Here is a 26,634-nt window from a genome sequence, read left to right as displayed (position 1 = left end):
TGCTTGTTCATGTTTGGGTAGGCAAGGAAGGTATGATGTTGAGTGCAAGCCCCCAAATCATGTCCAGGAAGAAGTTATGCAGAAAAAGTTGTTGTAATCATTTACAACAGAGTGGTAAACGATTACGCGAGCTGATTTTGTGATTTGGGCACAAAGTTGAACTGAGGGAGCCCGTTTTTTGTTCACAGGGGACCATAGTCTGAATTTTTCAATTTTTGCCTTAAATCCTATGGTTAAGGCGTGATTTTCTTGTTTTGGTTTGATTTTAGTGTGGTTGTTCATGTTTGAGTATCCTAGGAAACTATGATGTTGACTACAAGAACTTAATTCATGTCCTCAAAGAACTTATGCAGAAAAAGTTGTGGTAATCGTTTACAACAGAGTGGTAAACGATTACGCGAGCTGATTTTGTGATTTGGACACAAAGTTGAACTGAGGGAGCCCGTTTTTTGTTCACATGGGACCATAGTCTAAATTTTTCAATTTTTGCCTTAAATCCTATGGTTAAGGCGTGATTTTGTTGTTTTGGTATGATTTTAGTGTGGTTGTTCATGTTTGAGTTTCCTAGGAAACTATGATGTTGACTACAAGAACTTAATTCATGTCCTCAAAGAACTTATGTAGAAAAAGGTCTAGTAATCATTTACAACAGAGTGGTAAACGATTACGCGAGCTGATTTTGTGATTTGGACACAAAGTTGAACTGAGGGAGCCCGTTTTTTGTTCACAAGGGACCATAGTCTGAATTTTTCAATTTTTGCCTTAAATCCTATGGTTAAGGCGTGATTTTGTTATTTTGGTCTGATTTTAGTGCGGTTGTTCATGTTTGGGTATCCTAGGAAACTATGATGTTGACTACAAGTCTGAATTTTGTTATTTTGGTCTGATTTTGTTATTTTGGTCTGATTTTAGTGTGGGTAATCATGTTTGTGCACCTGATCATGTAGATAAGAAACAATTTTGATGAGTTCACCCTACTTCATTCATTCAAAGAAACCATAAACAAACTTTTATTGAAATATAACAAATTATAGAACTTGAACATAAATTCAGGTTGTCTATTCTGCTTCACAGCGGTATTGGGTGGTTAATATTATAGTTACATCCAGTAATGTGAACTTGTACTACAATATCATGGCAATGTTGGTCAACCTCTCTACTAGAGATTAGGTTAGTGCTCGAGCAGTTCCACTTACACAAAAACTAACAACACACCAACAAGGAACAAGGCTTCAACACCGAATACAACAATGGAACAGGGCTTCAACGGCGCACACCTACAAGGCCCAAGACACCGACAACGCTTGAGAACTCACAAACCCACCGCGACAACGAGAGTAATGATGACAAAACGAGAACGACCAACACACCGACAACACCTCAGAACTGAGAGAAACTGAGCGCGATAACGAAAGTGAGAACTCACAGAAACCCACCGCGACGAGAGTGATCATGACAGAATGAGAATGACCAACACACCGACAATGCGTGACAACTGAGAGAAACCGAGTGTGACAACGAAAGTGAGGATGAGAGAACGAGAGAAATGAGCGACATTAAGTGACGAAACCGTGAGAATTTGTCAATGAAAGAGAGCGCGAAATGAAAATTCATTTTCTTTGCCTTACAAATATGCCCCTAACTGAATTTATAACACTTATTTATTTTTTTAAAAATCCGGCCAATTGTCAAAACTGTGTTAAAAAACCGTTTAAAATATCGTTTTCGATATGATACATGGTACATGCAAAGAACAACGAATTGAAAATGAATAAAATATAAGAAGTAAAGGCCTCGTTTTCACTTGGGTTTGGATGTGTTAAAAGAGATTGGGCCTTGGAAGTAAGAAAAGCCCAAGAGCAGCATTAAGTTATTGTTCCCGCCACAAATCAAGCATGAAGCTTCATATTCCCGCCAAACACAGAGCCCTCGCGCCAAAAGAAGAAGAAGCACCATCTCTTCCCCAATGTTCTTACGTAAACTCGTGAGAGTTTTGTGAAGTCCGATCGTAAACAAAAGTCTCACTCCACACAAGCAGCGAGACCAGGAGTGGCAGCGACAAGATCAGGAGCAGCAGTGGTGAGCACGACGGCGAGCACAAACCAGGCGAACGGAGCATGACCACGATGGAGAGCGCGACCCAGGCGAACGGAGCGTGACCACTAACCAGGTAAACGAGGAGCACGAACCGGGTGAACGACGAGCATGAACCAGGTGAACGGCGAACGGCGACCACGAACTGGTGAATAACGAACACGAAGGCAAGCTAAAGAGGTCTGGCCCATTAACGACAGCGAAACTTGACGGAGCCCTAAACCCAAAACTATTTCCTCTTTCTTCGTTTGTTCCTATTTCAAATTCGGAAAATCTTTGCAAAATCGTCATTTTAACCGTTGCCACTGAGTTTAAGACCGATTTCACGGACTTTACATGAAAACCGAGTTTGCTAACTCGGAAACCAGAATTAAAAACGCAAACTCGCCGAGTTAACGAGTTAACACACTAGTTTGATAACCTTGCTCTCGCTACTACAACCTTCAAAAATGGACTTGAGCGAAGAAGTTAGGGCAGCGCATAAGCGAGAATTCACGGATTTCTTGGATCAAGATGTATGTCCTATGCATTTTCTCTTCTTATTTTTTTGTCTGTTACTCTGTCCTCGTTCTAACTATTTGTGTTGGATCATCAGGTGGGAAAGGGCATTTACATGGACGAAATCAAAGCCCTAATCAACCACAAGCGTCACCGCCTCATCATCAACATCTCCGATCTCCATAACTTCCACGACTTGGGTAACAGGTTAGCACTTCTCGGCACTAATTTTTTAATTTTACTTTTGACCTTACATTTCTTTTGAATTTGATTCTGCATGTGAAGTTATTGCTTGCAGTTGGTGTTCTATTTTGTTTTTTTAAGTAGAAATTGGAATTTTTGCAGGATAATCAGGACTCCAAGTGAGTACATTCAACCGCTCTGCGATGCGGTGACGGACGCTACTCGTGGTATTGATCCTAAGTATTTGAAGGAAGGGGAACAAGTGCATGTGGGATTTGAAGGTCCCTTTGTTTCTCGCCGAGTCACGCCAAGGGAGCTTCTTTCTGAATTCATAGGTTCTATGGTCTGTGTTGAGGGCATTGTCACCAAATGTAAAACTACCTTTGCTTCTTTTTATATTTTTTTGTCCCTTTTCATTTTGTCATAACTTAATGATTGAGTGCAGCTGGTTTCCCATGAAATTAGGGCGTCTCGATTCCTAAATTGACTTTGAAACCCTATAAATAAAATCAAAATTGTCTTGATTTTTTGATCCAATCGGTCCTTAAGTTTTACTGGGTTTAATTAGTGGCTCTGGGAATTGTATTTTCTTTTGGTTATTTTGAGATCAAAGGATTATCTTTTTTCATGGTCATTGTTAGTATGGCCTGAGTGTATTTTGGCCATTATAATTCTTTTTAGTTTGACAAGTCTTCCACCTCATATTTTTATATTACCTACAAAGCTGTTATTTTATTTACAAGTTAATATCATTAATGAACAAATTTGTGAACAAATGCTCTGGTTTAAGCGTGCAGGCATCTCACTTTTTTTTTTTTTAATTTATAGGTTCTCTTGTAAGGCCGAAGGTTGTTAAAAGTGTTCATTTCTGCCCCACCACGGGAAACTTCACTTCTCGCGAATATCGTGATATTACCTCTAATTTGGGTTTGCCCACAGGATCTGTTTATCCTACAAGGGTAATGTCAAGCTTGTTGATCTCCAACATTTTTTGTCTTCTCGTGATGATGAAATTTATTGACTAAAATCTTTGTAGGATGAAAATGGCAACTTACTTGTGACTGAGTATGGATTGTGCAAATACAAAGATCATCAAACTCTTTCCATTCAAGAAGTTCCTGAGAATTCTGCTCCTGGTCAACTCCCAAGAACAGTGGATGTCATTGTAGAAGATGACCTTGTTGATTCTTGCAAGCCTGGAGATCGAGTGGCAATTGTGGGAGTATATAAGGCTCTTGCAGGGAAAAGTAAAGGCAGTGTGAATGGAGTATTCAGGTAGCCCCAGTATATACTGACAGTTCTGTGCACTCCTATGCTTTAATAAACAGAAAGTTGATTGATTGATGTTCGTGCAGGACTGTGCTCATAGCCAACAATGTTTCTCTTCTCAACAAAGAGGCTAATGCACCAATCTACAGCCCCGAAGATCTCAAAAACATTAAAAAGATAGCTGAAAGAGATGATGCATTTGACCTGCTAAGTAATTCGCTTGCACCTTCTATATATGGGCATTCTTGGATAAAAAAAGCAGTGATTTTGTTGATGCTTAGTGGAGTTGAGAAGAACTTAAAGAATGGCACTCACTTGCGAGGGTTCGTGTTTTTTTGCTTGATCTCCCTTCTCTTTTAACTAAATATAAAATTTTAACGCTGGTCTGTCTTGCTTCTTTAGTGACATTAACATGATGATGGTTGGTGACCCCTCTGTTGCCAAGTCTCAACTCTTGAGAGCAATTATGAACATTGCTCCCTTGGCCATATCAACTACAGGCAGGGGTTCTTCTGGGGTTGGTTTGACAGCCGCTGTTACTTCAGATCAAGAAACAGGTAAAAAGATCATTATCATGGGCTCTATGCATAGTACTATTATTATACATTTGTCATTTAAGTTTAAGGACGATTGTTACTTCTTTCTCAGGTGAAAGAAGGCTAGAAGCTGGGGCAATGGTTCTTGCCGACAGAGGTGTTGTCTGCATTGATGAATTTGACAAGATGAATGATGAAGATCGTGTTGCTATACATGAAGTTATGGAGCAGCAGACTGTGACTATTGCTAAAGCTGGTATCCATGCATCACTAAATGCCCGATGCAGTGTGGTTGCCGCTGCAAATCCCATATATGGAACTGTAAGTGGTGTTATGTGGTAATTGGCTGTGCAGTTTAAACTATCCAATTTCCTGATACTGTATTGAACCTTCAATTTCTTTTCTAACTCGTGACTTTTTATGTGCAATTATACAGTATGATCGTTCATTGACTCCAACTAAAAATATTGGACTTCCAGACTCCTTGCTTTCTCGATTTGATCTACTGTTTATTGTGTTAGATCAAATGGATCCTGACATTGATCGTCGAATTTCTGAGCATGTACTTCGTATGCATAGATTTCGTTCTGCTGTTGATGGAGGTAAATAAGCAGTTTTCCAATGCTTTGAGACGTTCTTATACTAGTTAGTTNNTTTATTGAAAGTAGATTAACAATATAGGCGNGGCAACACTTAATGGGAGCTCNGGATATGGAAGAGAAGATGAAGCTGATACNGACTCGTCTATCTTTGTCAAATATAACAGAATGTTACATGGGAAGAAAACTGAAAGAGGTCGCAAACGTGATACTCTTACAATTAAGTTTCTTAAGAAATATATCCACTACGCTAAGCATAGGATTCAACCTGAACTGACTGATGAGGTTACATTCCTTTCTTATTTTCCTTTCTTATTAATATATCAATTTCATCTTTCTTGATGTATGATGAATTCTCTTTAGAAGTTTATATTTATCCATGAATTCTCTTTACAATTGCCATACTCGAATGGTTCTGATTATTTTTTATGGTTGCTATGCTTCTGTTCCCGTCCATTATTGTATAGACATATGACTAGCTTTAATTTAACATCAATTGACATCGTCCACAGGCGTCTGAGAACATTGTCACAGCCTATGCTGAGCTCAGAAATGCAAGCTCAAATGCAAAGGTTAGCATTGAGAGTTGAAATAGGTGCTCTGCATTCGAGCCATTATACAATATAGTTTCTTTTATTGATATAATGCTGACTTTATGCAGACAGGAGGAACACTTCCCATAACTGCCAGAACCTTAGAAACCATCATACGTCTCTCAACAGCTCATGCCAAACTGAAATTGAGCAGAAAGGTACTAGACTGACATCTACTTTTTCAGTGTTCTATTCTCCGTCAAACAAGCAGTTGGCATTCTCCTTAGCTGCGCACTTTTCTCTTTCTCCTAGTGCTATTTTACTTATATATTCTACCTGGTGGTACTTCAACAGCCTATATTTTCACTGTTTTGTTCTCTATACTTTGTGATTGAACCAGCACTTCTCTTTTCAGGTTTCAAAGTCTGATGTTGAAGCTGCTTTAAAGGTTTTAAATTTTGCAATATATCACAAAGAACTTACAGAAATGGAGGAGCGAGAGCAAGAGAGGGAGAAAGAGCAAGACAGGAAGCGTAAGGCTGATCATAATGAAAATGATGGTCCTGATCGTGGTTCTAAAGATAGAAGGTGAGCAATAATTTAAACAAGTTGGAAAAGATGAATATATTGCAAGCAACTTTTCATTCTAATTGCTACTGTAATTAGATTACACGAAAATTCATTTATTACCGCAGAAGATTTTTTCTTTGTAACCCTCGTAATTTAGCATCCTTGCTCATTTGTAAGCATTAAGACTTCTACGCTGCCATGTAAATGCTGAGGGGGTCTATATTTGTCCATTATGGACTAATAACACTAGTAATTTATTTTTGGCTAGATCAACATTAGGAACAGAAGCCATTGAAGTAGATGATACCCCAGCAGCTGAAGCTAATGTTGGACTCACCCCTGCAAGGCCAGTCAACTTCCGATTCCTGCCTTTTAGTTGTTTTCTTATGTTTGTGCTCCTACTGGTTCTGACATAAAATATCTTATATTGACATGCAGAATTGAAGCATTTAATTCTCTATTTGGTCAGCATATGCGAGCCAACCGCCTGGATCTCATAGCTATTGCAGACTTAGAGAATGTTATCAACAGAGGGGCAGATTCACCTTACACCGCTGCAGATATACTATTCCTATTAGAGGTATGATCTTCTGATAAATTTCTGCTGCCACCTTCCCAACTCGAACTTCGTTACTATTTTTGTATTCTGAAATTTCAGAGGTTGCAAGATGACAATAGAGTGATGATAGTTGATGGGATGGTGCATATGATATCATAAAATCTAAGATTGTGGCACAATCTCAACGAAGATTCAAAAAGGTATTCGATTTTACAAACTAATACATTATCATGAGTTGTCATTACTAAATATGAGCGCATTGGTTTAATTTGACTTGGGTGTTTACACAATTTGCAATTGTAAAACAAATGTTTCATCAACTATGGATGAATATCAGGGCGCAGAATTTGCCGCTCGGGCAGGATGGACTTCCCAACGAAGGGAGGCTTGAGAAGGATTTGGAAATTCCAGAGTTCATACCTTGCTATCTGGGAGTTCTTCGCTAACACATCGACAAGGAAACTGCATGTTATTCTTCACAGAACATTTAAATTAAGATGAACTTTGTTATCCCCTATTGAAAATTTTGCGTTTTGTTGATATAATTTGATACAGGCCTTATCTTTATGTATTATTGCTACTCTGCTAACTGCAAAGTATTCGTTTAAAACAAGAATTTAGAAATGACTGGTTTGCATAGTTTTATGTTCCTTCACTAGTGATACTTATTATTGGCACCAAATAGGACGTGGTTGGCAAAGTTTAATGTTCCATAAAATTAACCGAAAAATGAAAAAGAAAAGCTTGGAGCTTGTGACGAGTTGAATTCAATTATAAACTAGTGATTTTGAACATATGGCCACCCTTCCAAAACTTTGTGCTCTATAATTGGGGAGCATCAAAATATTACCAAACATTTTATGCTGTATCTTTAATTTTCTAAAATGCTTCTGATCTGATTAATAATCTGATTAATAAGTGATTTCACTTCTATTTTTTTCCGATCACCAAACATGTATTCTTTGGTCTCTGTACTCTTGCATCTTTCTATTCCATTGTATACTTTTTATATTAGTTTAATTTTTTTAATACTTTATATATTAGTTTTTTTTTTTAATTTTATGTATGAGTTTATAATGTATTATATAATTTCTAATTAATATAAATTAATTTCTATATGAATGTATTAAAATTAATAAAATTAATTTTGAATAGAAAAAAAACTTAAAAAATGACAGTATCGGATATAAGAATCCAAATATATCAAAATCGGACGTAAATATCTATTTCGAATGTGAAAGTCCAACTAATGTTTAATATTTTATATGAAAGTTTAATTATATTTTTATTTAATTATTTTACTAGTTTTTAATCATTTTAAAAATTATTTATGATTTTATATGAGTTTATAATGTAATTATATAATTTTTAATTAATATAAATTAATTTTTATAAATTTATTAAAATTAATAAAAGTGATTTTGAAAATAAATAAACTTAATACGAAAATTCGAATGTACAGGAGTGGGATGTGGAGATCCCATGGTTACAATTTCGAATATCAATATCCTATGTATGTTTAATATGTTATATATAAAAGTTTAATTATTTTATTGTTTTAATTATTTTATTAGTTTATAATTTTTTAAAATGATGTATGATTTTGTATTAATTTATAATGAAATTAGATATTTTTTAATTGATATGAATTATTTTATGTGAATTTATTAAAATTAATAAAACTAATTTAGATTAAAAAAAATTATGTTACTATCGCATATGTTAATCCAATTATATATATATATATATATATATATATATATATATATATATATATATATATATATATATATCGAATTTTCATATCCGAGATTGTCTCCTTTACATCAGCATTTGGCCGTGTCCATCTCCTTTACAACAACATTATTTTCATATCTCTTGTAATATAACTGAAGGTGCTTGGTTATTCAGCTCACCAAACATAAAGGCTTTTTCTATGGAGAAATTTGGTTGCCTATTTAGAAGCAATACTCCATTATGAAGGATTAACATTTGTTTCAAAAATTGAAGATGGAACAATAGATACAATATATGGATTATATCTTACTTTTTGCTTTTTCTAGGCAATGCTAGCCATCTTGATTGGTCTGCTCACTTTCCTCACATGGCATTTCATAAAGATTTATGGGAAATGTTTATTTCACAGAATTTTGACAATAATTTGCCAATGACAGCGTGCTTTTATTGGCTGGTTTTATTAAATTTTTTTAAATCAAAACAGGCGAGGAGAAGGGCAATTATGGAAAAGGATTTCTGGAATACAAATAGTTTGCACCTAACCATCAACATAGAAATTAGTTGTACCTTTTCCTCTATTCCATGATAAGTTCTGTTTGCAAAAACTACTAAGAAGATAATGGTACACTAAAGGAGTCCAACAAAAAGTTTCCAAATCATTTATTCTATCAACACTTTCAAACAATATTGGAAATATTGTTCTGCTACGACTAGGTAGCAATACCTCATGTATTCCTATAAAAATGTAACGTCTACAAACATCTATGGTAGACAACTTTTTGTGGTTTTTCAAAACAAAATCATATATCATATCCAATTTATATTTTCCTTTTTCCTTTTCTTTATGAAAGTAGTTCCGACAATGACTTTCTAAAAGGTTCTTTTCATTCAGATTAATCTTGTCACCAACCAAAGACAACCCTAAGCTTAATGTTACATCCACTTCCTTGAATTNAACAAAATTTTCACCAAATAAAAAACCTCCTCTTTCATCAACCCATTTAGTAAGTAAATCGCTCAAAATGTTCCTGCCAATCCTAAGGTTATCCTGTAAGTCCATAAACCATTTAAAGGGAGTCTTCGAAATAATACACTTGTGCTCCTCAATCAATAATGCATTCAAACCGGCAACATACTTTGTTTTCATGGAATGACGAACATATAACTGAAAAAAGAAATAAAAAAACTCTAGTAAACATTTCTTCCAAAAAGCAAAAAACCACAAATCCCAAGCCCCAAAACCAAAGGTAAAACCAAATACCAATACGCATCAACGTGAATGTTCATACCTTGTTGTTGGAAGACTCAATGTCATTTGATGAAGCCATAGCAAAACATAAGATAAAAACTTTCTCGGAATAGCAAAGCCGAAGATTCAATGTCGCACTCAACACAGATTGCTCACCACTTCCACGCCTTCACAAAATAAACGCAGTTAATACAACTTCAAAACAAAACCAAGAACGAAAAGCTCGAAAGTAATGACATACCGCTACAAAAAGAAAAACAAAACCTAAAATGGAGAAAAAGACAATGCTACCAACTACAATACAATGGAGAACGAAGACTGCGAAAACGAAGGAAAGCGAGATCGAAACACTCCGACAACGAAGGACGCCGAGATCGAAACACTCCGACAACGAAAGCCGAATATCGAGAAGAGAGACCGCTTCAAACCTAATACAAACCTAAATTGGAGACAAACCCAACGTTTCCACGTTCAAAAGATCTCTGAAAAAGACCAAGGGCATTTCCGGAAACATAAGAACTACCCTAATTCAAATCAGATTTCGAATTAAAAAATTCTTAAAAACTGGGCGAATCCAACGCTGACACGTGGCGTTGTCAAAACGTTGGCAAAAAAACGTTGTCAACATATCGCGATCCTTTCCAATTACAGAGTGTAACCCAAGGCAGCAGCAAAGACAATACGTGGACACGACAAACAATCCATAAGAGTGGAAGAGTACCTTTCGATATTATTGTTACAACACTGGTCCCTATCTAGACTTCCTCCCAACACTACAACTATTTCTGAGACAAACGATTTCGTTGGCCTGCCAAGAGTAAACAATGTTGGACCGAGGGTTAGAGAGTTCACAATCGTTCACATAGATACAAAATACATTAAGTGCATGTAACAACGACATGTTGGAATACCTTTCGATTAATACCGAACGAAACCCACCAAGTAACAACGCCGACAACAAAAAAACCTCTCCTTTGGAGAAAAGATGACAATGTTCGCCCTTTTCGACACTTCCAACCAACACTTCAATGGCGGACGGAGATGAAATCAATCACGGAAACAAAAGCATTCAATGTCAACCTTCAATACAAATATTGGCGGACAGAGATGAAGATACACGTCTTCGATGGTGTCGGCAGAGTTCGGAATCGTGGAGCGAGAGTTTGGGTTTGGTGTCGACAGAGAGAGATAATTTCGTGGAGAAATATACTTTCTTAGGCACGAACCATTTGTATTCCAGAAACCCTTTTCCACAAATGCCCTTCCCCTCGCCTGTTTTGATTTAAACAAATTTAATAAAACCAGCCAATGAGAGCACGCCAACTGTCGTTGGCAAATCGTTGTCAAAATTCTGTTGTCAAAGAAACATTTCCCAATTGGAAACCTTAAAAGAATGGTTTTGAGTAGTAGAATGGTTGGATGATTCTTAAAAGCAAGAATACAAATGATAAAAAAAAACTTCTTTTTTCGCATGTTGTTAGTAGTAGAATGGTTGGGTGATTGTTATCGAGTTACAGTCCTTAATCTTAGTGATTGAGAATCAATGTACAAGGCATGTATTGTAGGTTAGACTGTCACCTTGATGCCATTTTCTATGATTAACGGATAAAAAGTATGTCAATATTCTTTGAAGTACCAAAATTGTGACTCATGTGGATTTATCATTTAATTTCTGAGTAGTCTTTGTTTTGAAATAACTGCAAAGTGAAAAAGATGCAATTTGGTTCTTTGTATTTGAATAAATAGCGCATTATTTTTAGGTGTTAAATTAAATTTGTTGTGTCTTTGTTTATTATTTTTTTTAACTGTATTAGAATTTGTCGTTGTAGGTGTTTGAATTTTTCACATATGGTACAGTTCTGTCATGTGTCATTTGTTTTGACTTTTCGGAGCAGTAAAATGGACTTTGTTAATTAATACTGTTTTATAGTGGCAATGTCGAGGTTGGGTGAAATCATCCTATGTTGTGGACATGAATTCTTTACTACAATCCAGGCATGAGAGGCGCATACAGCAAACTCCTTTTAAATGGTTTTTAGAGATTGTAGATCCGATAGAGCTGAACATGAAAATGATGAAACAGTTGGTTTGTCGATGGGTTCCGCCCCATCAATCATTTAGAGTTAGGCAAGAAATGGTTCCTTTTAATGTTGTGGACGTGGTGATGACTTTAGGGTTAGGAGTAGGTGGGTTAGAGGTTCCTTTTGATGAAACAGTTGTACGTAAAGTTGGAGAGTTGTTTAATTCCAGCACAATCACATTGAAAGACATGATAAACATTTTTAATAAAATTGTTGTTAATGAAGATGTCGTATGTCATTTGTATATATTAGTTTGTTTTGTGGTGTTTTTATTTCCTAGAAAGGCAAGACGTGTTTGTAACATGCCTTGTCTAGTTTTGGATGCTTTATGTAATTATGATTGGAGTACGGCCATACACACATATCTTGTAAAGAGTTTAAATAGATGTAATAAGAAAATTCTGACTGGAGAGATTGATGATTCTCTAAGCATTAGTGGGGCTGTTGCTGTTTTGCAGGTATGGTTCTTTGTTTTTTTTTTTGGTATCAATTCTTATTATTAAGTTAATTAATTGATTGTAAGAAGTTTGGTGATGACTTCTTTTTTGGCTTTCATTGCTTTGGGTGTATGAACAACTGTGCTTGCATGGTAATACTTCTCTTAAGGTATTTCCACGGATTCTGCGATTTCGTTCTTTAGATTATGGCACGATAGAAATAGAAGTTTTGTTCCAGAAAGGAGAGGTAAGTAACTTTGTCAACACATAATATTTATGTTATTTTGTGAATTGTAGAGTTGTTAGTTGAATGATAAGATGATTTTTGTTTTTGTTAGGTACAATTTGATTGGTACCTTTCATCCAGTGATCATCAAAATCCTATCATCCATGCTGCATTGAATATGGATGCTGTGGGAACCAGTGACGAAGCACCTCAAAAAGGTGATGGTAGTTATGAATCTGCACTTGCTTCAAGAGTGGAGAAAATAAAAAGAAACAACCAAAGAATGAGAAACCTAAAGGATGAAATAGCTAGTTTAAGGAAGGAACTTAGTCATCAAAGAAAGATGAGAAAATTTGAACAATATCCTTCCGTTCATGTTGTTGGTGAGGGGAATGAAGAGGCAGCAGCAGGTGACGCACATGAAGCAGCAGCACATGTAGAAGCTACAGCTGAACAAGGTGCACATGAAGAAGCTTTACCTGAAGAAGGTGCACATGAAACACCTATTTATGAACCAGTTGCAGATGAAGAAGTTGGTGATGAAGAATCCGTAGAGCAGCCACGAACTTTCATCGACATTGGTGATGACGAGGAGGATGAAGTAAATGTTGATGTTCAACCGATGGTCGTAGAGTCGTTGTATACCTTTGTTGGTGATCCAAGAGAAACGATTGATGTGTTTATGTTGTACTTCCTTGCGACGCGCAAAGGCATTGTACAAAGGTAACATGCGATGACTTTATTTGTATTTGTTCACAATTATATTTGGTACCTGATATGATTTTGTAACTTTTTCAGCTATGTTTGTGAAATAATGGGTCAATTGCTGACCACCAAGGATTGTAACTCTTTAGGGCATAGAGAATGTGTAGACAACATGGTAATTATAGAGTTGACGTCTATTAATGTTCTTTTTATTGTAGAAGTTGAATAAGTTCATGTTACAGTTATGTTTATTTTCGTAGGTTATAATTTTTGCAGCAACCATGTACATATACTTTGAGAAAAGGTCGACTGGATCCATAAAGAGGATTATATTCAGTCCAATGTTTGCGGTAAAAGATGTAATTGCAGTTTGTTTATTTTGTCTTTATATTGTCTATTCTTTTATGCACAGGGTTGTTTATTGATTAAGTATGTCGTTTTGTTTAAGACCCATTTTCTGAACGACAATAAAAAAAGAATTGCCAAAAGACATGTGTGGCAACTTAGTGATTACCAGGCTTATTTCCGAAATTATCTAGTGAGAGTCGAAGATTTATTGAATGCTGATTGGGTAAGATTACTGAACTTTTTAATTAGGTAGTAGCTAATTTAATATGAAGTTCTTATTTTGACTTATTAAAAATAAATTTTGTAGGTGTTCATCTCAGTTGTTAGTAGTGGTCACTGGTGGTGCTATGCACTGAAGTTCTGCACCATGCAGTTTTTTGTGATTGACTCATTGGACAAGGGAATCAGAGGACGTTCTGGGATTGACAGAAACATTATATGTTTTAGAGTTTTTGTTGAGTGGTCAACAATTTAATCATTCTTTATTTGACCTTGTTTTGGTTATTTGTGTACAAAACAGGCTAAAAATATTCAACACTTTTGGGGTTTGCTTACAAATACATTGGAAGATTCTAAGATTGCTTTGAATGTTCAAGAAGCGAAAATTCTTGTCCAACCTAACACGTAAGACTTTATTGGGATTAATGATGAAGTGGTTCTGTTTTCATTAAGACAAGTAATGGATGTATTTTGTTTTTGTGTACAGATTCAATGGTGGTGTCATCATGATGAAAGTCTTCGAAATTTGGGATGGAGAGGACAAATATGATGGCAAAAGCATGCCTAATTATACTACAGTTTTGTAAATTTTTGAATTTCTAAATATAACATTATATATTTGATTTTTTTTCTAAAGTGATATGCATGTTACTTTCAGGAACAATTGACCGAGTTTAGGAAGAAGTATTTATGCGACTGGATCTTAGACGAGGACAATGTTCGAAGATTTTCAATTTTGAAGCTTTTTGGATTACTATAGGAAATTAGAAATGTGTTGGTTTACACAGTTATTTTATAGCACTTGAATAGACAATGTAATGATTTACATTATTGCAAATTATGAGAGATTTGACGAAATTTATATGAAATGACAGCAGCTAAAGTTTGTAAGAGTGTAATGAATTATTTTATTTTTATATTTTAACACAATTGTACAGAGACAAATGAAAGGAAATCAATAGAGCTATAAAGTATTGTTCATGAGTAATTTCTGGTGATCATTTTCTGTGTGTGTAATGGATTACAGTGAGCCTGTAATAGCTTACGAGTGCATGTGTAATCGATTACCAACATGTTGTAATTGCTTACCATTGAGAGTTTGGGATTAGGGGTCTGTAAGAGCGTTTGATCCAAGTGCAAGTGTAAGGAAGGGGGACTGTGTGAGTGATTTGGCTGTGTAATCGATTACGGACATCCCGTAAGCGATTACATTCGCATTTGTACCAAAACTCCAACGCTGCTCCCTGCCCCTGCTAGAGAGGGCTCCCCAGTGTGCTGTTGGTCATGACTTGGTTATTTTCCAGGTTGAGAGTCTGGGATTAGGGGTCTGTTAGAGTGTTTGATCCAAGTGCAAGTGTGAGGAAGCGTGACTGTGTGAGTGATTTTCCCGTGTAATCGATTACGGACATGCTGTAAGCGATTACATTCCCAATTGTACCAAAAGTCCAACGCTGCTCCCTGCCCCTGCTAGAGAGGGCTCCCCAATGTGCTGTTGGTCATGACATGGTTATTTTCCAGGTTGAGAGTCTGGGATTAGGGGTTTGTAAGAGTGTTTGATCCAAGTGCAAGTGTGAGGAAGGGGGACTGTGTGAGTGATTTGCCTGTGTAATCGATTACACACATGCAGTAAGCGATTACATGTGATTGTGTACCAAAAGTCCAACACTGCTCTCTGCCCCTGCTAGAGGGGGCTCCCTAGTGTGTTGTTGGTCATGACTTGGTTATTTTACAGGTTGAGAGTCTCGGATTAGGGGTTTGTAAGAGTGTTTGATCCAAGTGCAAGTGTGAGGAAGGGGGACCGTGTGAATGATTTGCCTGTGTAATCGATTACGGACATGTTGTAAGCGATTACATTCGCATTTGTACCAAAACTCCAACGCTGCTCACTGCCCCTGCTAGAGAGGGCTCCCTAGTGTCCTGTTGGTCATGACTTGGTTATTTTCAAGGTTGAGAGTCTGGGATTAAGGGTCTGTAAGAGTGTTTGATCCAAGTGCAAGTGTGAGGAAGGGGGACTGTGTGCGTGATTTGCCTGTGTAATCGATTACGGACATGCTATAAGCGATTACATTCGTAATTGTACCAAAAGTCCAACACTGCTCCCTGCTCTTGCTAGAGGGGGCTCCCTAGTGTGCTTTTGGTCATGACTTGGTTATTTTCCAGGTTGAGAGTCTGGGATTAGGAGTCTGTAAGAGTGTTTGATCCAAGTGCAAGTGTGAGGAAGGGGGACTATGTGAGTGATTTGCCTGTGTAATCGATTACACATGCAGTAAGCGATTACTTGTGATTGTGTACCAAAAGTCCAACTCTGCTCCCTGCCCTTGCTAGAGAGGGCTTCCCAGTGTGTTGTTGGTCATCACTTGGTTATTTTCAAGTTGAGAGTCTGGGATTAGGGGTCTGTAAGAGTGTTTGATCCAAGTGAAAGTGTGAGGAAGGGGGACTGTGTGAGTGATTTGCCTGTGTAATCGATTACGGACATGCTGTAAGCGATTACATTCGCAATTGTACCAAAACTCCAACGCTGCTCCCTGCCCCTGCTAGAGGGGGCTCCCTAGTGTGCTGTTGGTCATGACTTGGTTATTTTCCAGGTTGAGAGTCTGGGATTAGGGGTCTGTAAGAGTGTTTGATCCAAGTGCAAGTGTGAGGAAGGGGGACTGTGTGAGTGATTTGGCTGTGTAATCGATTACACACATGTAGTAAGCGATTACATGTGATTATGTACCAAAAGTCCAACGCTGCTCCCTGCCCCTGCTAGAGGGGCTCCCAGTGTGCTGTTAGTCATGACTTGGTTATTTTCCAGGTTGAGAGTCTGGGATTAGGGGTTTGTAAGAGTGTTTGATCCAAGTGCAAGTGTGAGGAAGGGGGACTGTGTGAGTGAGTTGCCTGTGTAATCGATTACGGACATGCTGTAAGCGATTACATTCGCATTTGTACCAAAAGTCCAACGCTGCTCCCTGCCCCTGCTAGAAGGGGCTCCCCAGTGTGTTGTTGGTCATGACTTGGTTATTTTCTAGGTTGAGAGTCTGGGACGACATGTCCCTTCCTGAGGACCAACACGTGTTCAGGGGGACTCTGTGAGACTGTGTAATCGATTACACACATGCAGTAAGCGATTACATGTGAATGTGTACCAAAAGTCCAACGCTGCTCCCTGCCCCTGCTAGAGGGGGCTCCCCAGTGTGCTGTTGTTGGTCATGACTTGGTTATTTTCTAGGTTGAGAGTCTGGGATGACATGTCCCTGCCTGAGGACCAACACGTGTTCAGTGGTAAGTAAGCGTTGTTGATCCAATTCCACGTTTCAGCCAGGGGGACTCTTTGAGCATGTGTAATCGATTACGGACGTGATGTAAGCGATTACATGTGAATGTGTACCAAAAGTCCAACGCTACTCCTTGCCTCTGCTAGAGGGGGCTCCTCGGTATGCTGTTGTTGGTCATGACTTGATTATTATGTAGGTTGAGAGTCTGGGATGACATGTCCTTTCTTGAGGACCAACACGTGTTCAGTGGTAAGTAAGAGTTGTTGATCCAATTCCACGTGTCAGCCAGGGGGACTCTTTGAGCATGTGTAATCGATTACGGACATGCTGTAAGCGATTACATATGCATGTGTACCAAAAGTCCAACGCTGCTCCCTGCTTCTGCTTGAGGGGGCTCCCCAGTTTGTTGTTGGTCTTTCATCCAAGTTAATTGGTTTATATTTCATCCAAGTTTGTAAAATATAATGTTGTACAAACATAAAGATACTAAAATTAGTAGACTAGGTGAAAATTTTTTCCATATTCATTGATCCATGGCGTGTACATTGATACCATAATACCATATGAAAACAAAATAAAGCAATCATCGTCAACGATGATGAAGTCATTCTAATACATATTACAGTCATCCAGTACGAATTACAATCATCCCAATAAATATTACAGTCATCCAAAGCCAAAGAAGGAATTATAGTGAACATTACTACAGTAATCCTTAAAAGATTCAAAGTAACCTGCAAACGAAAACAAAGATCCACAATTTTGTCTACATAATATCATTAGACTGGGTTAGAGTTTGCTCCATTGTTGTTGTCTGGTACTTTCGATGTAGATGGTTTTAGATGATGAGGATATCTCAATTTTCGCATAATTTCAGCCATATTTGGTTCTTCCAGCACAAGGGGTCGAATGACTGGTTTGGGTGTCTCCATGACGAGTTCCTTTGTGGGAGGACATATGTCAGCGCCAAATACTTTGATTACATTCCGAAGCACTATGTTAACATAATAGTTTGGTGGAAATGCACTAAATGCACGAACCTAAGTGAAAAGAAGCAAAAAATATGAGTAACAATACCAAAAATTATGGAGTATAAATAGATCTATGAATAAGATGGGTTACATTGTTAAGTATCATAACGCAACCAAGACCGATATGTGGACCAAAAGATGGATCTTTAAGAACTTTCTTATGTAAGGACGCCTTCATAGTCCCAGTAGGGTCCTGACCACATTTAATATTACATTAGATTAAGTTAACGAACCAACCCTATGTTATTGATAAATATTACCTTTAGACTCAGCTTCATATCACCAAGTCCATTCGGGTGACACTCTTTAACAATACAAACAACAAGGTGAAGGGTTGACATTGATTTTGCTGTGTGTAGGTGAGTGACGTTATTAATATCACCCTCTTTCACAATATCTGCATTTGATTCTTAACTTTAGTATCATCTGGAAATATTTTTTCAATTACAAAGTTTATAGAAATACAGACTATGGTGTTTGATGTACATCTCAGCCCATTTCCATGCATTTGAATTGAATTCTCTTTCATATGTTGCTTTAGCAACATCCTCAGCAAATTGTTGGGTGGTACGAGGATCATCACTTATCCTATTCATCATGGCTGCCTGCACATTCCCAACCGGACCAGGAATCAATGATGAGGAACTATCACATTTCTTCAAGAAAGATTGCAGGACGTCGTCATCAATTTCAAGACCTTCCCAAGCATCCATGGTCTTCTTACCTGAAAGAAGAATGTAATTTATTAACCAGAGATATTAAGTTGGAAACTGGAAACCGTGTAGTGAAGAATACACATTACTTCGAACAAGTGTTTTGAAATTTTGGATTTATATTCAGAGTGACTTCATAGGGCGTAATGTGTGGTCCTATATAAAGAGCAAAAAAGTTGATAAATAAATGTTATTAAAAAAAATACTTTAACATTAAATTATTTATGTTTGATATGACTAATGAGGACTTATCAAAAGGTTTACGTTAATTGATCAAAATATTTATTCAATTAAAAACTATTTTGTTATCACAACTCCACTGTCCTTGTAAACCTTTTTCATGCATTTAATGAAGGAGATTTCATGGAAATGACACTGCAGATTGTTTTTTCACACATTCTCCCACGCAATAGGATAACTTTTTGCTTATTTAGTGAAAGTTGCATTTAATGTGTGCAAAATTATACTTACTTCTACACTCCACCTTTTTCCATACCTAATATATTGCATGCATTAAATGTTGCTTCCCTCCTTAAACACCGTATACCGTAGTCTTCATTTGTTTCTTTGCATTAATTGCTTTTACCTTAAACCATTTAACTTTGAATATCTCATCTTTTGCAATACTTGTGCTTGTTCTCACCAGACGTCCCCTTTGAAGTTAACTACAGCAGCATTTAAAGGCATAGTGTGGTTGTTGGTGGTTGGTTAGAAGCAGAGCAAGAACATTAAAACACGAGTATATTGAAGCATTGAAGGCCTTCAACTGGAAGTCTACATGTAAGTACGGTCCACCCACTAAATTTCTAATGTCTTCCATTTTCTTAAATTTATTGGTGGAACCATTTCTTACAACGTTGTTTCATATATTTATGACTTCCATATGTATTAGTTGTTTTATTTAGTTATTTAATTTTTTAAGCAATCTAGGTAGGTAATACATTCATTCAAGGGATTCACAGTTGTCGACATTAAATGACTATGGATGGTGAAAGCATTGAGGAATTTAATACCATAGATGATAGTTTTTCAGAGATGGTTCCTACTTTGAACATGTGTTTTGACACTATGGAAGAAACAAAGAAATTTTATTGTGAGTATGGAAAAAGATGTGGTTTTGGTGTTCGAACAAGAACATCAAAGAAGGACAACAATAACTAAGTGTATTACTTGAGATTAGTATGTTCAAGGGAAGGTAGATATGTTTCTAACATTCGTCCTGAAGTGAAAACTTTACCCAGTCAGACTAATCAATGCCCTGCTGGAATAACATTTGCTCGAAAAGATGACAAATGGGTTGTTAGGACTGTTGTTGTAGAGCACAGTCATGAGCTTTGTCCACAAACCTCCAATCTCATTCGTGGCAATAGAAAATTGAACATGCATGNGAAACACACATTGNAAGTTAACNATGANNNCNGTGTNCGTATAAACAAGAGNTTTCTTAGCATGGTCAGTGANNCTGGTGGATATGAAAATATGGAATTTATGGAGAGAGATGCTAGAAACTTCATCGGTCAACATAGAAGGTCAGTTTGTAAGGAGGGGGATGGTCAGACGCTACTATGTCACTTTTCAAAAATGAGAGACCTCAATAACGATTTCTTCTACGAACTAGAAATGGATGAAGGAAATAGAATTACTAGTGTATTTTGGGCGGATGCTAAAAGCCGAGCTGCTTGTGAAGAATTTGGTGATGTGGTGTCTTTTGATACTACTTATTTAACAAACAAATATGACATGCCATTTGCTCCATTTGTGGGAGTAAACTATCATGGACAATCCATCCTACTTGGTTGTGGATTACTTTCATCGGAGGACACTACGTCATTTGTGTGGTTATTCCAGACTTGGTTAAGATGTATGGGCAACAAGGCACCAGACAATATTTTTACAAACCAGTGTAAGGCAATGGCTAATGCAATTGAAGAAGTCTTCCCCAGAACAAAATATAGGTGGTGTTTGTGGCACATAATGAAAAAGATACCTGAAAAATTGCAAGGCTATAAAAATTATCTTGCTATCAAGAACGATGTGAAAGTGCTTGTATATGACTGTTGTTCCACAGTTGACTTTGAAATGGGTTGGAAAGAAGTACTCAGGAAACACAACTTAGAAAATAATGAATGGTTAGGAAATTTGTACGATGACAGACACATGTGGGTGCCTTGCTACTTGAAAAATCATTTTTGGGCGGGTATGTCCACAACTCAAAGAAGTGAGGGAATGAATGCTTTTTTTGATGGATTCATCAATTCAAGTACGACACTTCAACAATTTGTGGTTCAGTATGATAATGCTCTTAAATTCAAAGCCCAAAAAGAAATAGAAGCCGACTTCTCTTCCCTCAATACAACGGTTGCTTGTGGGTCTTAATCACCTATTGAGAGACAATTTCAAGTTGAGTACACACATGCAAAATTTGAGGAAGTACAAAATGAGTTTCGGTCCAGAATGAATTGTTTCATCAAAGACACGGTCAAGGACTGTATTTCTAATAAGTACATGATCAAGGAAGAGTGCATGTGGGATGGAAAATGTTCCGCCAAATATTACGATGTTCAATTTGATCCTCTTACAAAGGAAACAAGCTGTTCTTGTCTACTATTTGAGTTTAGAGGTATTATTTGTAGGCATTGCCTACTGGTTCTCGGTCAGGAAGATGTGCAAAATGTCCCCTACAAATACGTGCTCCATCGTTGGAGTAAAAATATCAGAAGAAAGCACACATTGATTAGGGCAGGTTACAGTTCTTTGCATCAGGAACCCAAGATGCAAAGATACCAAACGTTGTGTAAGCGGTTCTATGACATAGCTGAGGCTGCTTGTGAATCTCAATCAGCGTCTAATGAATTGGAAAAAGAATTGAATTCTCTTGGTAAAAATTTTGGAGTCAATACATCATTACGAAATAACATAGTAAGTGAGGAAGGACAACTCAGGTATGAAAATCCAGTTACCGATAGTCCATCGTACACCGCATGTGGAAGTAGTGATGTACTTATTCGCAGTCCCGTGGCGGTGAAGCGTAAAGGCCGACCANGAACTAACAGATTGAAGTCAAGTGTTGAAACACTAAGCAGAAAAAGGAAAACCACTTCAAGGAAACATGCTTCAACAAGAACNCTTCAACAAAATGTGAGTNCTATGATTCANGTTAATCTATAATTATGCNTTATTTATGTCACATNGTGCTCATATATGTTGCNTTCTNATCTCAGGAAACAACTACCTCTACTCATACACAATCTGAAGAGGTCCTTCGTTATTCAAACGAAACGCAACAAGTTTCACAACTATCTGAAATGCCTCCACTTGGCTTTATGTCATTGTTATCTGTTGTTCATAATAATTTTGATAACTCACTTTGATGATGTTTGTTATTATTAGATCATCTTTTATTTTGATATATTTTTCAAAACTCTTTTGCACACTTTTGACAGGTTAATCTTTGGAATAACATTATGTGAGACAAACTAATTGCTCTGGTAATCGATTACAATGTCAGTTATAATCGATTACAGCAGCAAGACAACAAACAGATGAAGTGGCGCTGCAAACACAATTAATTACCTCCATCAATTCTTCATAACTTTCACCACCCAGTTTTAAAATCACGGCCACTCTAACCGTTACCCACCTCACCCACTACCCCATTAGTTATTAATTATGGTTATAACTCACTTGGCAAAAGGAAAACGTTCCTCACTGCAAATTAATCACAACGTCCATTCCTCTTTTCAAAACCCTAAAGACCACTAATGGCGGATCGTGCACAGAAGAAACGGCGGGCTTCCTCTTCCAAAGGGGGATCTCGAAGTCGCCCATCACCTTCCCCTTCAACGTCGCCACCATTAACATGTAATGAAATGTTCTCTAACAACGAGCAATACGAAAGGTTCGCTGCACATTTCTGTGAGCGTCCAATCCTTGAAGGGAAGTACCTTGACGACGTGTTTTCGGAAGCTGGAGAATTCGAATTCTATGACATCTTGACAAAGGCTGGGCTAAGTGAATTTGTTGCTTTTAGACGACACTACTACCCCGAATTAGTTCGAGGTTTTTACAACAATATGCGTATATCAGACTCTGGAGTCATTCGGAGTGAGGTTAAGCTGGTGAAAATGACAATCAAACCTACTCTTTTTCATAAACTAACTTCAATTCCTTGCGTTGGTGTTCGTTTTGAAGGACATGTAGTTGATGAGTGGAAGGAGGAATACGATTCTGTTACTGCTAGGCAAATGATTTGTAAACCAGATCCAGGACCAATTAATAGAGGAAGACTATTGGCAGGGCGTATGAAGTTCGAATGTAGATTACTTCATTATGTAATTTGTCGCATCTTACTTCCTCGCTCAACCAATGTTGCACAAGCAAAGGAGGAGGACATTATGTTGATATGGGCATTGATGATTTCTCTTGAGATTAACTGGGGCCATGTCATTCGAAACAGGATGAAAATGGCTACGAGGGACAACACCCAACTCCCATATCCGCATGTAATTACCACCTTCTTGGAACACTTCGGTGTCCCTACAGAAACTGACCCTTTCACCGAAGTCAAGGATAGACAGAGGATTGGTTACGATGTTTTTACATCCATGGGTTATGAAAAAAACGCTGAAGGAGTATGGGTTTACAAAGATGATGTTCACATTGATGAAGAAGAAGGTAACGAAGAAGCAAATGATGGTAATGAAGAACAAGAAGAAAGACAATCGTCTCCAATTCCAGATGAATCATCTTCTGCCACATTGACTGAAGTTATGACACAGATAAAAGATCTCCGCATGTTCCTGGGCAATAGATTAGACACAATTGAAGGTCGAGTTCAAAGTGTGGAGGAACAACTTATTAACCTTCGCAATGAACGACATTTGGCTTCTTAGATTAAATTTCGTTGTTGGTTGCTATGTTACCTTTCTTTTCAGAACTTGTTCTTTTGTTAACTTTTGTTAAGTGTTTAAATTAATGTATGTGGCTTTTATTAATCTTATCAGTTCTCACATTACTTAGTAAACCTCACTTCGACTTTGAATTGTGTTGCATATTGAAGTTCCAACATATACTTTTAAAAACTCTGTCATAACAAATACAAAAGACGAGGTAGTACATTAAAAACTTTCAAAAACAATGCAGTAAGGGAAGTTCGGGAGCCATCATGTAATTTGTAGGGAGTACGCAAGAGGTTTTCGTACAAAATCATTTCTGCTTATTGTAATCGCTTACAATTCACTGTAATCGATTACAATGTTGACGTCTTCGTACAATAACTTTTAAGTCTATTGTAATCGCTTAAAGTGTCTCTGTAATCGATTACATAAGTCCCTGGGCTATGCCATTGCTCAGCTGCAGTCAGTCAAGTTGGGGAACCACTATTGTAATTGTGGGGAGCGCTCCTGAGGTTTTCGTACACTATAGTTTCAGCAAATTGTAATCGCTTACCGTGTCACAATAATCGATTACATGAGTCCCTGGGCTATGCCATTGCTCAGCTGCAGTCAGTCAAGTTGGGGAGCCACTATTGTAATTGTGGGGAGCGCTCCTGAGGTTTTCGTACACTATATTTTCAGCCACTTGTAATCGCTTACCGTGTGGCAGTAATCGATTACATGAGTTCCTGGGCTATGCCATTACTCAGCTGCAGTTAGTCAAGTTGGAGAGCCACTATTGTAATTGTGGGGAGCGCTCTTGAGGTTTTCGTACACTATATTTTCAGCCACTTGTAATCGCTTACCGTGTGGCAGTAATCGATTACATGAGTCCCTGGGCTATGCCATTGCTCAGCTGTAGTCAGTCAAGTATGGGAACCATTATTCTAATTGTGGGGAGCGCTTCTGAGGTTTTCGTACACTAACTTTTAAGTCAATTGTAATCGCATACAGTGTGACTATAATTGATTACAGTAGCCCCTGGGCTATGTCATTGCTCAACTGCAGTGAGTCAAGTTGGGGAGCCACTATTCTAATTGTGGGGAGCGCTTCTGAGGTTTTCGTACACTAACTTTTAAGTCAATTGTAATCGCTTACAGTGTCTCTGTAATCGATTACATTAGCCCGTGGGCTATGTCATTGCTCAACTGCAGTCAGTCAAGTTGGGGAGCCACTATTCTAATTGTGGGGAGCGCTCCTAAGGTTTTTGTACACTATAGTTTCAGCAAATTGTAATCGCTTACCGTGTCACAGTAATCGATTACATGAGTCCCTGGGCTATGCCATTGCCAGATTAATAATGCTAATGGTAAAAACTTATATAATGTAACAAGATTAAATAGCAAAACCAAATAAAACACGTAATGAACATTGAACAAAAACTTCCATTAACCACTTCCTTTACTCACAATCAAATNAATTGATCAAAACAAACTTGTCCNTACTTAAACAACTACCNAATACTAAACTAGTAATANATAANAAANTTAATTNTTTAAAAATTTGGGACTATATCCAGTGTAGGGAGTTCTACAAGCTTTGCTTTTGTATNGCTTTCGACGTTGTCCTGTCTTCTTAACACTTTCANGGCTGGAAATTCCTCCCTNACATCCANNATCATTGTGGANATCATTTTCTTTACAAGGCGTCATGTAACNACCTTCATCTTTATTGTTATCTTCAACCAGCTCAGCCTTCAATGCAGATAGCTCTTCTTCAAGTTCTTCAATAACAACATCTTGTTCCTCTAAATGTTGGTCTAGAACAGCTAAGTCAATTACTTTTTCCTGATTATTTGACTTTTTTCCTTTCTTCACATCTTGAACATTTCGATGTACTGATGCTTTAACAGATGACTCACCCATCTCTTTCCTTGATGCACCATACTCATCAAGCATCTACAAATTAATCACAATGACCTTTGATTAAAACCAATCACTCAAACAAATACAATAAAACAATTAAGTACATACCACACCCGTTTCCATTGCAACTTTGATAAACTTGTCCCCTACACTTACAGACATCCAATGCAAAATTCTTGGATATTTATGAACACAAGCATTTGATGGAATGAAACGATCACAAAACCACACCTGAAATACATCATAAAAGTCGTAAATACTCACTTTGTAACATCCCAAAATGTGTGTATAATTCATACCAAATGGAATGCAACATATTATAATAATAGAGAGCAGTTAGGAGTAGAAAATAACTGTATAAGTATAAATTACAGTCATCCAAAATAGAGGGGAAATTAAAACGACAAGTAATTAAAGTACCAAGGTCCAAGGTTTTGCAAAATATGATAAGCTAAAAAAAATAAAACAACAAGATCGCCTAAGCACTAGGTGCTGGATCTTCCTCAGTCTCCCACGCCTGCTCCAAGGGTACCTCATCACCTACTGCTCACATCCAAAGGATTGGATGATCATCGCAAGGGGGAAGGCAAACACATACAAACATGCAAGTGCAAGGGTGAGCTAGGTCTCAAACAATTATACAATTCATTGCAAGAACGTTCATACACACTTAAACATATAAGTCATCATAAACATAAACATTGATTTCACAAAACTCACTAAAGCAAACATCATGTCATGTTAAGACTCATCGACACATCCGGACATAGAATGTATATAGAGCTGGGGCGGGTTGTGCACTTGTGATGGCCCTACTGCTTTGCAAAGCCATTGCCGAGGGGTTCCACCCGACCATACACAAGGCTAGTCCGTTACCGTAGTATAGGCCTACAGTGAAAGCGCCTACCCTAGGACCTCCCACTACTCTCACCACACGCGTCAATCCTCTCTAAGTGAGAATGAAAGACCGTTAGAGTGTTAGGGATAACCC

The 26,634-nt window shown here is 37.5% G+C and overlaps 4 protein-coding genes across 4 annotated transcripts; 3 read left to right on the top strand and 1 right to left on the bottom strand.

Moving 5' to 3' along the window:
* Positions 1–1,912: 1,912 nt before the first annotated feature.
* On the top strand, positions 1,913–7,480 carry LOC106780722 (DNA replication licensing factor MCM3 homolog 2). The gene is made up of 17 exons (XM_014669036.2): positions 1,913–2,609; positions 2,690–2,799; positions 2,938–3,146; positions 3,604–3,734; positions 3,812–4,050; positions 4,131–4,367; positions 4,447–4,601; positions 4,693–4,901; positions 5,017–5,182; positions 5,262–5,464; positions 5,692–5,751; positions 5,841–5,930; positions 6,128–6,300; positions 6,551–6,628; positions 6,721–6,862; positions 6,941–7,041; positions 7,179–7,480. The coding sequence occupies exons 1-16, from the start codon at positions 2,544–2,546 to the stop codon at positions 6,998–7,000; spliced, it is 2,328 nt and encodes a 775-aa protein (XP_014524522.1). The 5' UTR covers positions 1,913–2,543; the 3' UTR covers positions 7,001–7,041; positions 7,179–7,480.
* A 4,730-nt stretch (positions 7,481–12,210) lies between these two features.
* LOC106780659 lies at positions 12,211–14,430 on the top strand. The gene is made up of 9 exons (XM_014668960.1): positions 12,211–12,366; positions 12,515–12,592; positions 12,684–13,294; positions 13,370–13,451; positions 13,537–13,626; positions 13,689–13,847; positions 13,932–14,072; positions 14,145–14,248; positions 14,331–14,430. The coding sequence occupies exons 1-9, from the start codon at positions 12,211–12,213 to the stop codon at positions 14,428–14,430; spliced, it is 1,521 nt and encodes a 506-aa protein (XP_014524446.1).
* A 3,449-nt stretch (positions 14,431–17,879) lies between these two features.
* On the bottom strand, positions 17,880–18,844 carry LOC106780658. Its single transcript, XM_014668959.1, has 4 exons — positions 18,601–18,844; positions 18,392–18,528; positions 18,223–18,324; positions 17,880–18,140 (listed from the first exon to the last, which is right to left on the bottom strand). Exons 1-4 carry the CDS (start codon positions 18,842–18,844, stop codon positions 17,880–17,882), a joined length of 744 nt encoding a protein of 247 aa, XP_014524445.1.
* A 981-nt stretch (positions 18,845–19,825) lies between these two features.
* LOC106780657 (protein FAR1-RELATED SEQUENCE 5-like) lies at positions 19,826–21,220 on the top strand. Its single transcript, XM_014668958.1, has 2 exons — positions 19,826–19,937; positions 20,040–21,220. Exons 1-2 carry the CDS (start codon positions 19,826–19,828, stop codon positions 21,218–21,220), a joined length of 1,293 nt encoding a protein of 430 aa, XP_014524444.1.
* The last annotated feature ends 5,414 nt before the right edge of the window (positions 21,221–26,634 follow it).

The sequence above is a fragment of the Vigna radiata genome, unplaced genomic scaffold (assembly GCF_000741045.1).
Source record: "Vigna radiata var. radiata cultivar VC1973A unplaced genomic scaffold, Vradiata_ver6 scaffold_51, whole genome shotgun sequence".
In the NCBI taxonomy this organism is placed as follows: Eukaryota; Viridiplantae; Streptophyta; class Magnoliopsida; order Fabales; family Fabaceae; genus Vigna; species Vigna radiata.
The sequence above is the reverse complement of the archived record's forward strand: the minus strand, read 5'-3'. Positions and strand labels throughout refer to the sequence as shown.

What these genes read in the sequence shown, in the direction of transcription:
- LOC106780659 (XM_014668960.1), top strand. Translation starts at nt 12,211, where the DNA reads ATGCCTTGTCTAGTTTTGGATGCTTTATGTAATTATGATTGGAGTACG. An exon ending in GGGCTGTTGCTGTTTTGCAG is followed by an intron (nt 12,367 to 12,514) that starts GTATGGTTCTTT and finishes ACTTCTCTTAAG; the next exon opens with GTATTTCCACGGATTCTGCG. An exon ending in CGCAAAGGCATTGTACAAAG is followed by an intron (nt 13,295 to 13,369) that starts GTAACATGCGAT and finishes TAACTTTTTCAG; the next exon opens with CTATGTTTGTGAAATAATGG.
- LOC106780658 (XM_014668959.1), bottom strand. Translation starts at nt 18,844, where the DNA reads ATGGATGCTTGGGAAGGTCTTGAAATTGATGACGACGTCCTGCAATCT. An exon ending in GATGTACATCAAACACCATA is followed by an intron (nt 18,529 to 18,600) that starts GTCTGTATTTCT and finishes AATCAAATGCAG; the next exon opens with ATATTGTGAAAGAGGGTGAT. An exon ending in GCGTTATGATACTTAACAAT is followed by an intron (nt 18,141 to 18,222) that starts GTAACCCATCTT and finishes CTTTTCACTTAG; the next exon opens with GTTCGTGCATTTAGTGCATT.